This window comes from Pan paniscus, chromosome 22, assembly GCF_029289425.2.
Source record: "Pan paniscus chromosome 22, NHGRI_mPanPan1-v2.0_pri, whole genome shotgun sequence".
Classification (NCBI taxonomy): domain Eukaryota; kingdom Metazoa; phylum Chordata; class Mammalia; order Primates; family Hominidae; genus Pan; species Pan paniscus.
The window spans coordinates 36,161,360-36,175,203 of record NC_073271.2 but is presented as its reverse complement, the minus strand read 5'-3'; the positions used below and the strand labels follow the sequence as shown (position 1 = coordinate 36,175,203).

At 42.4% G+C, this 13,844-nt stretch overlaps 1 protein-coding gene across 3 annotated transcripts in view; it reads left to right on the top strand.

Moving 5' to 3' along the window:
* DSCAM (DS cell adhesion molecule) overlaps positions 1–13,844 on the top strand; it is an 827,811-nt gene that overhangs the window by 763,682 nt on the left and 50,285 nt on the right. For all 3 annotated transcript variants that reach the window (XM_034948080.3, XM_063601284.1, XM_063601283.1), the window contains exons 27-28: positions 1,380–1,556; positions 13,644–13,674. In XM_034948080.3, the coding sequence (XP_034803971.3) occupies positions 1,380–1,556; positions 13,644–13,674 (208 nt within the window). The remainder of the gene's footprint in view (positions 1–1,379; positions 1,557–13,643; positions 13,675–13,844) is intronic.

Sequence of the window (13,844 nt, the reverse complement as noted above, 5' to 3'; positions counted from 1 at the left end):
AATGCTGCAAGCTACCTTTACGTTTTGGAAATATGAAATGACTATTACACTAAGAAATATGGCTGCATATTTATATTTTCCTTGAGAGAGATTACAGATTTCTTTGGACCAATCTCATGAATGGATAGCTTTAATATCTCTATTGTCACATCTGCCTGAAGAACTTTGTTATCTTGAGAAAGCCAAGATTGACAGCCTACATTCATACCACTCAGGTTTCAGAGTCCTCCATTTAATGATCTCACTCTTTCTTCTGCCATTTCCTTAGCCGAATGTTTCTGCTTGACCTAGTGTGGTCTTGGTTTTGCAGACCCCTCTTCATGGGCATCCTGTAAGTGCCTCTTTCCTGAATTTCTAAGCATTTGGAGACTTGGGCTTCCACAAAAACACTTTAAAGTTGGGAGAACACTCTTCTCGGCTTTAGCAGAGATCACAGAGGAACGAGGATTCCATTATCCCTGCTCTGCTTACTAAATGCGGGATAAAGACCGTTTTGCTCAGGGAGAAATTATATTATTTTTGCATTCTCTTTTCCTGAAGTGCTGACTTTCTGGCCCTTGTTGTACATGGAAAGTGCAGTGGCGTGGAGCATCTTATATAATGGAGGGTAGCAAAATATATACCCCATAAAAAGTGGATGCCTGTGTTTAGATCTCTGCACCCATGGTACTGAGCATCTGGATAGAAGGCAGCTTAAGATAGCTCAGAGTTCATTTTCCTTATTACTCGAAATAATCTAGATTTTGTAGCACTATTTAACCATGCCTGATCAAAAGTAGGCTCCTTTAGAAACCTAGTTGGGTCCCCTTTGAAAAGTTGTCTGTAGCTCTTGTACCCTCAAACGGCAGCTGTTGAAGTAGATTTGGTCTTACACCTGCGATAAAAGCCAGCAAATTACCTAATCACAAGGGATTTGAGTTTCTTTATGCCAGTGTATCTAGGACCCTCTCCCTGCACACGCGCTTCTGTCCATTTGCCCAACCTTTTGTTCATTCTTTGATGTGCAATTTTTTCGAATAGTCTCTATCAATTGTACTGTGGGTGACAGTCAAGGGAACACTTAATTCTGGGTAGATGCATGTGGCTTTTGTCAGCACCAAGCCTGGGCCTCATGCTTTCAAGTGCCTGCACACTGTAGTGCATTGCAAAATGAAGTCCTTTTCAAACGTGCACTATAGAATAAGTTGGAAGTTCAGGCAGAGGGAGGGAAATAAATAAGAAAAAAAGTTAGCCAGGGCCTAGAGACAGAGTTCTTTTCATTTCTCATCACCTCCAACACCCTTGGATCACACAGCGCGATTTTTATAACCTGTCATCCCTAAAAGCTCCGCCATGCCGTCTTCATTAATAGCCATCTAACACCGTGGCCCTGCTTTCAGGTACAATTCCTCCACTCATTAAGTCAGTTGTCCAAAACGAAGAAGGGCTGACGACCAACGAGGGGCTCAAGATGCTGGTGACCATCTCCTGTATCCTGGTGGGGGTCTTGCTGCTGTTCGTGCTCCTGCTGGTTGTGCGGAGGAGGCGGCGGGAGCAGAGGCTAAAGAGGCTGCGAGGTAGGTCCAGGCCCAGCTGTCCACCTACGCATGTCCCCTGCTGCTCTGCAGCCACTGGGAGAGATGCCAGCTGGAGAACAAACCTCAAAAGGGAGTGACTCTTCCCTCTTTAACCCAGGTCCCTCCACTGCCTGGTTCTCTGACATTCCTTCAGCGAGACTGCAGAGCCTCAGGGAAGAGCAATAAGAATGTTCCTATCTCGGTCAGAAATCAGGTGAAAGCCAACCTGTCCCCTAAATCCTAGCTGTTGGTAGGCAAGGAAAATTAATTTTTTAACTCTAGTCTCTTAAATTTTCAGTGGGTCCAGCAAAGCCACCAATTGTGGTTTTCTATGAAAAGATCTATCAGATTTGCTCTGGGAATGAGAATTACTTGACTGACTGGAAGTGGAAATTGAGGGCTTAGGATACTGGTGAAGCATTGTGAGGCAGAGGACACATGCCATCCCAAATTAGAAACGGGAGCTGAAGCCCAGTGTAAGAGTTTCACTCTAATGTAGCAAAAACATAATGAAGGCTGGAGAAGCCAGGCCAGATGAGCTCCATTGTGAACAGACACCATGATTATAATGTCCAGCCCCGTGTCGTTCTGTGATGAGGCTGTTCTCAGCTTCTGGCCAAGAGCCCTTACTTGCCCTTGCTCTGCAATGTGAGGACAAGGAGTTATTTCAAATATGAAACTGTGCAGACGTGTTCCCAGGTCCTTTGCCCTTTACCAGTGAGGGTGTTTAACTAAGCCACTTTTTCGGTAAGGTGTATTACAGGGTATTTTCATTTTCATATCAGTGCAGTGTGGGATACTGCTATGCAGCATCCTATGTGTGTTTCAAAGTTATGTTCAAAGTACAAATCTGGAAGCACTCTCTCCTCAAAACATATCCCAAACTGTACTGATATATTTAGAAAACATTGACCTCTTCTGTAAATACTTAATTTGACCATAATCCACTTAGAGCAGAGAACATGATAATATTTTCACCTGTCTTCACTTATCCAAAGCACCGCTTTTTATGGAATTCTGGTACATTTCACTATCAACTTGCTTTTGCTCTGCCAACAAATTACAATTCTGAAGTACATTGTACTTCATCTGTACAATTAAGAATCTGTCCATGTAAATCTCCTGCAGCCCAATAATTCAGGTCAGCCATCAGTCTCCTTGCAATGTTCTTTCGCAATCGTGCGAACCAATTATCTTTTAATTTTGCAGACATTACTTGAGTGAATGCTAGGTGCTTAATACACAAAGATGAAAAGAAAGAGCTTTCTGAACTCTAGGTTTAAGGTAGGAGGTAGGCCCATAAGCAGCTACCAGTGAAAGACAAAACATGTCATGAATACAGAAATAGGGCTTCAAAGAAAGACCGCATCAGTGAAAAAGAAGGACGGATTAATCCCAAGTGGAGAGGAAAAGGGAGGCTACTTCAGTGCTAAGTAAAATAGAACTACAAGCGTATAATACAGCCCATTATGGTGAGAAGTTCCATATAATGTGGACCATGTTGAATTCCATTCAGTTCATGAGTGTTCATCACTAAAACACAAAAAGGATGTTTTCATAACCCTTGTTCACAGTGGCCTGGACTTGTTCACAGTGGCCTGGACTTTAGGAGAATTATTATGAGACACCAAGGGTGTCTGTCCTTGTTACCATTAGACAACTATGTCTAACTACTTGCATTTAGAAGGCTGCACATTGTCTGTATGACGTTTCTAAAAACCAATAGTAAATATTTCTTATTAATGATTTTGATTTAATCACAAGAGTTAAGCATCTAGGTAATGCTTCTCATCGGTCTACACCCTCGCCAAATTCACTTTTTCTTCTTTTCCCTGACTCCTATTGCTCTCCATCCTTCTCAGCTACTATTTTATTTTTCCTACTCACCTTCGAACTTGAGCACCCCAGCTGGGCATTTCCTCTCGCTGAGAGCGCCTCCAGTTAAAGGTGCTGTGGGCTCTTACTGAGTGAGGCCTTTGGGTTGAAATGATGACCCATGCACCCTGTATTTGTATTCTTAGTAGTTCCTTGTAATTTAATTATTGCTGTACAAGGGCTATCTCCAGAAAACATTCCTGGGGCTGGCATTTTTATTGTTGGCCTCTCTGCTTCCAGACACTAGTGTTTTGCAGTTGGGTTTGGTAAAGACAGCAGTCTATCACCTCAGAGAACATGGCCTTTCATTCTCCGGAAATAGTTTTGATTTCTGTGTTCTGGGGAAAAGGTAAATCCAACACAAAGGTTTCAGTAGGAAGAAAGTAAGTGCTGGGGGAAAGAGGGAGTATTCCTAAGAGATGTTAAGGAGCAAAGGATTTCAGAAAAGTAGCTTGCCATGGCACAAAGGTATCTGCAGTTCGGCATTTTGTACATGGCTAGTAAAGGGTTCTCTCAAATCAAGAATCTGACAGGAGAGGCCGGGCGCGGTGGCTCACACCTGTAATCCCAGCACTTTGGGAGGCCAAGGTGGGCGCATCATGAGGTCAGGAGATCGAGACCATCCTGGCTAACACAGTGAAACCCCGTCTCTACTAAAAATACAAAAAAAATTAGCCGGGGGTGGTGGCGGGTGCCTGTAGTCCCAACTACTCAGGAGGCTGAGGCAGGAGAATCGCTTGAACCTGGGAGGCGGAGCTTGCAGTGAGCCGAGATCACGCCATTGCACTCCAGCCTGGGTGACAGCGAGACTCCGTCTCAAAAAAAAAAAAAAAAAAAAAAGAATCTGACAGGAGGGCAGTCAGGATGCCAAGGATTGGGTACCCAATTTCACACCACTTCTGAATGGCAAGTTTTCATGTAGACACACTGCAGTAAATTCAGTTTGACAAACCACTGTAGATTATTTACCAGGTGCAAGATGGAACCTTTTTTTAAACTAGTGGTAACATTTGCTGGTTGACCATTTCTATTTCCTCACAAGAGTTTAGCCAGGTCCTAGAGAGAGAAGAGATTTCTAAGACTCAGAACTATAAAGGTGACATTGTAGTGGCAGTGGGTCAAGGCTTGCAAGGGGCAGACTCATCTCCGTAACTGTGCAAAGCACTGCCATAAAAGGACAGTGCCAGAGGTGAGGGTGGTAAAGGGGAATCGATGAAAGGTCAGGCCTTGCCCCAGAAAGACCTTTGTTTCTTAGCCCTGCAGGGCCCTGAAATGTTCATCAATGATACAAAGTATTTTCAACTCACTCATGGAGGGAAATTGCAGCTGCAGAGTTTAAAGGAATAGGTGCCTGTCTATTAAATATCCGGAGTGCATTAGTCGAATCACCCAATAACAAGCAAACAAACCCACATAAGGTACAGACTCTGTGCCTCTGGGAGAATAAGTTCAAATATATTTACAGACTCTACAGACAGAATATTTTGATTGTCAAAATTAAGGACAACATTTCTAGTAACATGTCAGTGTTGCGTGAGCAACCATCTATCAGGATCAAAAATGGAAATAAGGAGATTTGAATTATAGAAAAATATTATAGGGATCCCCAGTGGATGTTTTTAGAGTGATTAGGTGGGATCAATTTTATATGGTTGAAATTGATCACATTTTTCAATTGCTAGAAACAGCAAAAATGTTTATAAGCTGAGTATGTTTTACTGTATAGACAAGTAACCTAGTTAGATGAATATAATATAATGTTATTTTATGTAAAATTTTAGAAAGAAAGAAAGAAAATGGGACTCTAGCAGTGTAGTCAACCTATATTCTCTCTTCCTGAGTACTTTACTAATTTTAGAGCATGGCGACCTCCTAAACTCTAAATTGCCTGCAAGTGCCCACATTTTTTTTTAAATCTATAACCTTATCCAAGAGTTCAGGAGCCGCATTTTGCTTTTAATGATGCCCTGGTTTTTCTTGAACTTCTAGATCCTTTGAAGCACAAGGTTATAGAGTGAGTCACTGGTTGGGCCTGAGATCCCAGCAGCCCCAACCTTATAAAATGTGATCCCGTGTCAAGTAATCAACTCCAATATTTCTAAAAGCCTCCTCCTTTGGTACGCATTTACGCAAGAAGGCACAAGCTTCTGTCGGCACCAGTTAGTGTGGGTCAACCTGCAGGACTTCAAATAAGCTAAAAATAAAAATCAGTGAGTGATGTCACATTTGACCATGCTTTTGTGGCAGAGTGTCTTGCTTCTCTTGAATGGAAATGTGTTTATTATTTTAAACATGCTTTGAAATGGATTGTTACAAAACTGATCAATTCCGGAAGAGACTGTTCCCAGAAAGGATCTGGGTTCGTGGTGCTATGCAGGCAGATTAAGGGGTAGGTTATGAGAAATCATTGTTATTTTCTGAGTACTAACAGGACATTTATCTGCTCTGCAAATGAGCCCAAAGCTCCCCTCATTTGGAAAACCAAAAGGTAACTTGAACTTTACTAACCTAAAGCAGGAATGTGCATCCAGGAACCCAGTGACACTCAGACTTGAGATAGACTCAAAGTTTTAATAGATGCCCCAGCACTAATGCATAAAGCCACCCTGAATGTGGGAAGCCCACATTGTTAATGCATGAGTAGCACACATGCACCCTAGAGCTTTCGTTACCAAGTGTGGCTAAGGTGGCATTAGAAGCCTGTACCCTGAAACTCTTTAGTTCTGTGCTTTGTGTTTTCTTTCTTTCCTTCTTTCTTTCTCTTTTTCTTTCTCTTTCTTTTTCTTTTCTTTTCTTTTCCTTCCTTCCTTGCTTTTCTCTCCTTCCCTCCCTCCTTCCCTCCCTCCCTCCTCACTCCCTCCCTCCCTCCTTCCCTACCTTCCTTCCTTCCTTCCTTTCCCCTTCTCTCTCCTTTTTTCTCTCTCTCCCTCTCTCTTTCTCTTCCTCTCTCTTTCTTTCTGTCTTGGTTTCTTAATGAAATTATTCTCTTAAAACATCAAACTTGTTATGGCAAACTGAATAGAAAAGGCTCTCTGCATCTGACAGCGGGAAGCAAAAGAGCATGGGGGTGAGGGGGAGTCGAGGGCTACCAGTGGAGGGGAGCCAGGGAGTGGGTAGTCAGGAGGGGATTGTGGGTCTCAGCCGGGCCCTGGAGCTCTGCCTTGCCTGGGTGTCCTATTTTGTCTGTGTCTGTGCATGCAGTTTTTTCAGATTACCAGTATATATGGCCTTCTTTTTTTAATATATGTCTGCCACAGTTTTCAAATTAGCTTTCATCTGAGCATTGTGATGATTGGAAGTCCTATTTGGGATCTTATAAAAACATAAATGCAGGTTTATAGCCCTTGCAAAAATAGCTACTTTATGAGACTATTTCAATTCCACAGAAAGGCAGGGACTGTTGAGGGAGAGGCTGCAAATAAAACCTTTTGATGGATAGTAATATAAGGTCAAAATCTGCCACCCTCAGAAAGTTTTTTGTGGATATCTGCAAGTGACTGTCCAGTAGAAGTATTAACCTAAGCGTCTTCCATTTTACGTAACTAGAACTTCAGATATGAAAATGTAGCCATGTGGCTATAAACAAGATTTCTCTTTTTTAAAGAAGCATTTGGGTGTGCAAAATGTGAGGCAGTTCAGCCTCTCAAGCTTTGCACAGCTGCAGTGCCTGGGGCCATGGTGGGCACTCTCCCACGCCATGCTGTGTCATGCTCTGCTGATGTGCACCTTCATGCCAGGCACAAGCCCAGGATGCAAGCCGTGGTCTACAAACAGAACACAGGAACTGGGCAAGAGCAAGCTGGGAGCCTCCTCATCCAACCAGAGGTGCCATTTCCCAAAACTCGATCTAACCACGTACTAATCCACAGGCTACTAATGCTTCCCATTGTTTCGCTCCTCTTTCTTCTCCATAGTACTTCACTATACACCGTCCTGCCTTAGTCTCTCAATAGCCATGCAAAATGGTTGAGTATGAACTGCCCATTATGATGCCCCAATTTTCTTTCTTTTCTTTTTCTTTTTTTTTTTTTTTTTTTTTTCTGAGACAGAGTTTTGCTCTTTTTGCCCAGGCTGGAGTGCAATGGTATGATCTCAGCTCACCACAACCTCCACCTCCTGGGTTCAAGCGACTCTCCTGCCTCAGCCTCCCAAGTAGCTGGGATTGTGGGCATGCACCACCATGCCCGGCTAATTTTGTATTTTTAGTAGAGACGGGGTTTCTCCAAGTTGGTCAGGCTGGTCTCAAACTCGCAACCTCAGGTGATCCGCCTGCCTCAGCCTCCCAAAGTGCTGGGATTATAGGCATGAGCCACCGCGTCCAGCCATCATACCCCATTTTCTGACATGAAAACTGAAGGCCAGCTATAGAATTATCCAGAATCACATATGAGTCCAGGCAGAGCTAGAAGAGAGTTCAGATCAATCTCCCTACTCCACTCCTCTTGCCATGAAACTTCTGCAGGATTTTGAATATTCAAGTAAGAAACAGGTTGTCTCATCAATATTAAGTAAGCTCTAAAGGTTTATCAATTATACCTGGAATTAGAAGATGTATTAACACAGTATCAATAGCTACTATATAATTTTATGTTTGCCCATCAAAAATACTTGGTCTATTGATTTTGTATTTCGATATTCACTACCCTTCAGCCTTCCCCTAATTATATTTTAAATATGTATACATTATATATAGAGAGAGGCACATATACATATTCCTTCTAGCTTGCATATCTTCATCCTACTGTCTCTCTGATTCTTTTCTCCACTGAATACTTGAGAGTATTCTGTCCTCAGCTACACTACCTCTCAATTACTCCCAAATTCTCACAGTCCCCTTCCACTCGCCACCCAAATGTAACTGTTCTCCTGAAGACAGATGACCAGTTATTCTCTGATCTCCAAATTATCCTTTCAGCCATCATTTTTTAGCCCTCTTTGCAGCATTCAGAGTGTTAGCAAATGTTGTCTTTTGAAATTCCTTCCTTCCACATTTTAATATCACTAGATTATCCTGGTATCATTTCTCCATCATTTCCCAGCCCAACAGATAAGGGAGGAGCCCAGAGCCAAGGATGGAAGTGTGGGAGTAGCAAGGGGCTTTAGAAAAGATGTCGCAACGTCTGAATCTCAGACTGATCTGAAATGTGTGGAAAAAAATGTGACAGGCAATGCAAGGGCTGTTTAGCTGTGTTTGGGCAAGAAGAACAAGGCTGTGAACAATGTTCTCATATTAACAGATGGCAGGTAGACAGGAGAGCTGCTCAGCATCTGCTTTGCTTGATGTGTACCAGGAGAAATGCTATTTGAATCAGAAAATGTGGACCAGGAATTATAAAAAGAAGGAAGGAAGGAAGGGAGGGAGGGAGGGAGGGAGGGAATGAGGGGAGGGGAGGGGAGGGGAAGGGAGAAACTCAGGATGCTTATGAAAATAATCAGCACCCTGATAGTTTAAAATGATTTATTTTTTTTCAGAACATACTCTGTATTAGCCATTATGTGGAGGTGGAGATGTTGCTTTTTGCAGACAATGTTTACAAAGAACTATTACACAAGTTCCAAAGCGTAAGCAGCCTAATGCAGACAGAATAAATGCTGTGCTGTTTCACTGAAGGGAAAGATCTCCACCACTTAAAAAATTAGGGAAGCTCTCATGGGGTTCCAGTCCCATGATTCTGAAGGATAACATTTTAGGGTTCTGAACAAAATTTTTCCAGACATAACCCCAAGATCTTTCTGGATAACCTTTGAACAATCAAATGTAAATTAGAGGTGTTAGAAAATGATTATGCAGATGGTCCCTGACTTACTATGGTTCAACTTAGGAGTTTTTGACTTTGCAATGGTGCAAAAATGATATGCATTCAGTAGAAACTGTATTTTGAATTTTGATCTTTGTCTGGGTTAGTGATATGTGATCCATCATTTTTACATGAGATACTCAACACCTTATTATAAAATAAGCTCTCTGTTAGATAGTTTTGCCCGACTGTAGGCTAGGGTAAATGTTCTGAGCACGTTGAAGATAGGCTAGGCTAAGCCCTGATGTTTGGTAGGTCAGGCATATTAAATGCATTTTTGACTTAATTATATTTTCAATTGATGATGGGTTCATCAGGAGGTAATCATAAGTCAAAGAGCATCTATACCCTGGACCCATTTTCAACAACAATAGATTAATTCTGGACATTATAGACTGAAATAAGTTAGTTGAGGTTATAGAAAGGATGTTTTGTGAGCAATCAGGGAAGGGAAGGGACCACCAGGGGCCCAGACAAACTCCATTTGCATTTTGACAGGGCTGATTAATAAGGGTACACCAGAATGTAGCTGAAAGCATGGGCAGGCTAATCCAATCTTGGAGGCCACATACATCCTGGTGGGGAAGCTAATGTATTAGAGGGACAAATCCACATTTTAAGAGATTTTAAAAGGCTGGAAGCAAGAAGATACAGTTTAATAGGAATAATTGTGAAGTCTTCTATAGAAGTTGTAAAAAAAAATTCATTTGCAACACGTATAATGAGCGTTGTGCTCTCCCTAGTGTGCTAGAAGATCAAGAATTACCAGCGTCTTTCTCAGCCTCATTTTATAAAGAAATAAAAAAATCACAAGCCTTTCAAAGAAGAGAGTCCCAAGTAGGGAATTACCTAGAAATCATTCCGTATGAGGAGTGGCTGAGAAAATTAGAGAATGTAACCCAGAAAAGAGAAAACTGAGGCCAAGCAAGGGAAATGCAGCTACATGGAAATATCTGAACAGCTGGCAAATGACTTCAGGTTAAAATTACATCAAGGAATTTCTGCACAAGAAAAGGAAGATGTCTCTCACAATTAAATGTGTCCTCAGGAAATCTTTGTGCAGCTTCACTATGGATCAGGGACAGGACTGTGCCCAAAAGGGCCGAGAGAAAGACAACCCAAAAACAGGTGGGCACAGTATGAGCTGGGAAGGGCTGTCTGAGATTAAGGCAGAGGTCCAGGGAAGCGGAGGGAACCGAAGCTTCACCCCTGCCTACTGGGCATGGGAGGGTACACAGAGCAATTTGCGTCTGCATGGGGCGGTGGGGACGATGGAGGGCTTTGCACTAGCAAAGTCTTGGGCTCTCTGCAGAAAGTGGCAAGTGCAGGAAACTCAGAGAGAGGTTGGAGGTTACAAGTGAGCGGCAGCGGAGCCGGATGACAGCTTGGACCAGCACGGAAGGTGGGTTCTCTGTGCTAATGAGGGCTGTTGCAGTGAGGTCCCTTTGAAGGTTTCAAAGCACAGGTATCACTCAGTAAGATGGATTCCAGTCTTCACCCTTCCTGCAGTGTGGGTATCAGTGTTGGGCACACCAGCAGTAAGGATGCTGACTAATAAGTGAGATTAGGACTGAGAAGAGAAAAAACAAAGGTTCCCCTGGGGACATGCTGGCTGGGAGAGACCTGCAGACCTGGAAGGCAGGAGAGTACTGGGAGGAGAGGAAGGACACTAGGTGTGCAGCAGGAGCACCGACCCCAACCGTGGAGTGGCAGTGGCCCCAGCTCTGGATTCATGCAGACAGAGAATATGTGTACGTCTGTGTAAGACATTGTGAAAGGGATCCCAACATTCATTAGGTGGCCAATCTGAAAAGTCTTTATTGCTCTTAAGATTCTGTGATTCCGGGACTTTAAATTTTTTTCTTGGCTTGTCTCAGACTCTCTTCTCACCCTCAACAAAAGTGTGTCCCAGATGAGATTTTGCCATCTTCTTTTTGCACTCTCTCTATGGGGATATGAAAAACACCCAGACCCTCATCTCAGCCCTGGCATCTTTCCAAATTTGATTCCAAATTTGCCTCTGAACAGCCTCACCTAATGTCCCCCGATATTGAAACTAGACAAGTCTCTCCCCAGATTGCTGCTTCCACGTTGTTCTAGTCCATTCCTGTCACTCATGTTACTACATCCAGCTCTGCATATCCCAAATCTTGCCCTTTTCCTGGACTCCCTGCAACTCCTCCTTGTCCCACTGTACACCTGGTAGGACTCTGATTCGTACAGATTTCCTCTATCTTCACATTGTAATGTTACCCACGTAACCCCGGCTCTCTTCTCTAATGCCCAGAGCCTCTCACTTGGACTAAGGACTAAGAAGCTTTCAACAAGCCCCAGGCCCCCACCTCCACATTCAGAGCATTCTGGATCGCCTGGTGGATGCTAGTTCACAGCACCCACAGCCATCCACCACCCACCTCTGCCCTCCTTTTTCCTCTCTCCCTTTGGCCCAGGTAGAAGCTTTCAGGTCAGTAATACAAAGTCACATCTCCTTAGCTCTTTAATGTCTAGACTATGCACCAGACCACCATCCTGGCAACTTCTCTGTCCAGTCAAATTGACCTAGACTTTACTTCTCAAATGGGCTCATAATTCCGATGCATGTGAATTCTCTGCATGGAGCACACTGCCCGTTCATGGCAAAGCTCCCCACGTCCCATGCTCCTTTAAGGGGGGGTCAGTGTTAGGTTTAGGGAAGGGTTGACCCAAACGGCTTTGGGCATCTAGACCTGTGAAAGACCTTAGCCTTGGGGAGGATGCCTGCACGTGGCAGCCAAGAGAGGTCTGCTGTCGGCATGGCAGTCATTGTGGGGAGCTCTTTTGTCCCTGCTGGACTCTGCAATTCCTTAGTACATTGCCATGAACAGCTCATAGGAGACAGCTGTGATGACTGACCAAGAATAGGAAAAGGAGAGATTATTGTGGTGGGCAGAATGAGGAAAGCAGTTGATTCAGAAGACAATTGAGGCTGAGAACTCTTTCAAGTGTGAACTGCAGTGGGATGTTTACTCCTTGAATTTGTTTCCCCCTTTTTAGAGTATTGTACCAGCCACTGCTTGGTAGTTCATTGGAGCTAATTAAGTCCAGGCTTCTGGCATTATATGTATGTGTATATATATGTGTGTGTGTATGTATATATATATATACACACATGAAGTATATATAAGCACATATATATATATATATATATATATATATACTTTGTAAGTGTTAAATCATTCAGGGAAAGAGGAAATTCATTATATTTACTGTGTCTTTGCAGATAAATATAAAGACATGAACTGGGAAATCCAATCCTATTTTGATTTGTTTTCTTTGCTGTGTAGGTGGAGTAGATGGGCCCTGTTTCATTTCCCAGGCTGAACCCATCTGTGCGCAAAACCAGGCCCCATCTTGGGGTTACCACTGGGACTGGCCGACTTAACGAACGAAGCTTGGCTCATGGCAAGGACAGCCTCTACGTGGTCATTCTGTGACTGTCCACGTCTTTCAGAAATAGCATGCTGCCCACTGTGCAGAAACTGACTACGTTTAATTGTCAGCCCCCAAAGGCATGAGATGGAAATGCTCCCACATACGTATACTTTCACTGCAGAGCTGGTCACACTGTCAGCTGAGTCCATTTCCGGAAAGTTCTGTTCATTGAACAGTATACTTAGCATCAAGACTTTTTAGAGAGCAATGAAATAAAAACAAAAAGAAGGTTTTTGTGCTCTAAGTAAGGAAACATTCATTTTTGCCAGGACCAAATGTGTAAAAAGAATAAATTATATTTTAAGGGAAACGGGAATTTCAAAATAACACCACCAAAAAAAGGGATTTTTTTTTTCCTACACTTTTAGTCAGGATTCCTTCTGTCAAGAGTGGTAACCCGGTCTTGGTAAACAGTGTGCTCAGAGAAAAAAAAAAATAAAGTTTTTTTAATTTCTGAATTCAAAATAAACATCTAAGTTTCCAGGAACATTTATATTTCATTTATACGATTCTTTGGTCAACCCAAGGAACTCAGAGCTCTGTAATAATGCCACTTACTTCTGATATTTTGATAACAAAAAGCATGGGTTTGTTCAACGTAAATGATATACCCTCAAAATGTTAATTTTCTGACTACTGAAAATAAAATTGGATTTCCTAGAAGTGACTGTAGGTTGGAATAAAACATTTAGTAGATGTCTGAGAATGTTATAATCATAGGATAGTTATGTTGATATTTTTGTAATTAATAAAATACATTTTAAAAGTCCCATTTAGAAGAAATAAGGACTCCATGAAACTCTAGGTCATTAGTAGTGAGCTGGGTATATGATTGTGTTTCAAAATGACTGTTCTGATCTGACTGTAGAGTATTTGTCGTAAATGCCTAAGTGAATGTTAATGAGTTATTTACCATGTACTAATGTTAACTTTCTTTCCCCAGATGCAAAGAGTTTAGCTGAAATGCTCATGAGGTAAGAACAAGACCTAGCACCCCAGATATCATGTTTGAAAGAACAATTTCCAACTTGCCTTGATGATTTCTATTTTTTTAATAATGGCAGTCTGAAATTGATAATGTCTTTTCTTTTTAGAAAAGAATGTAATTTCCTATACATTCCAAAATATCCATGTAATGCCTAGC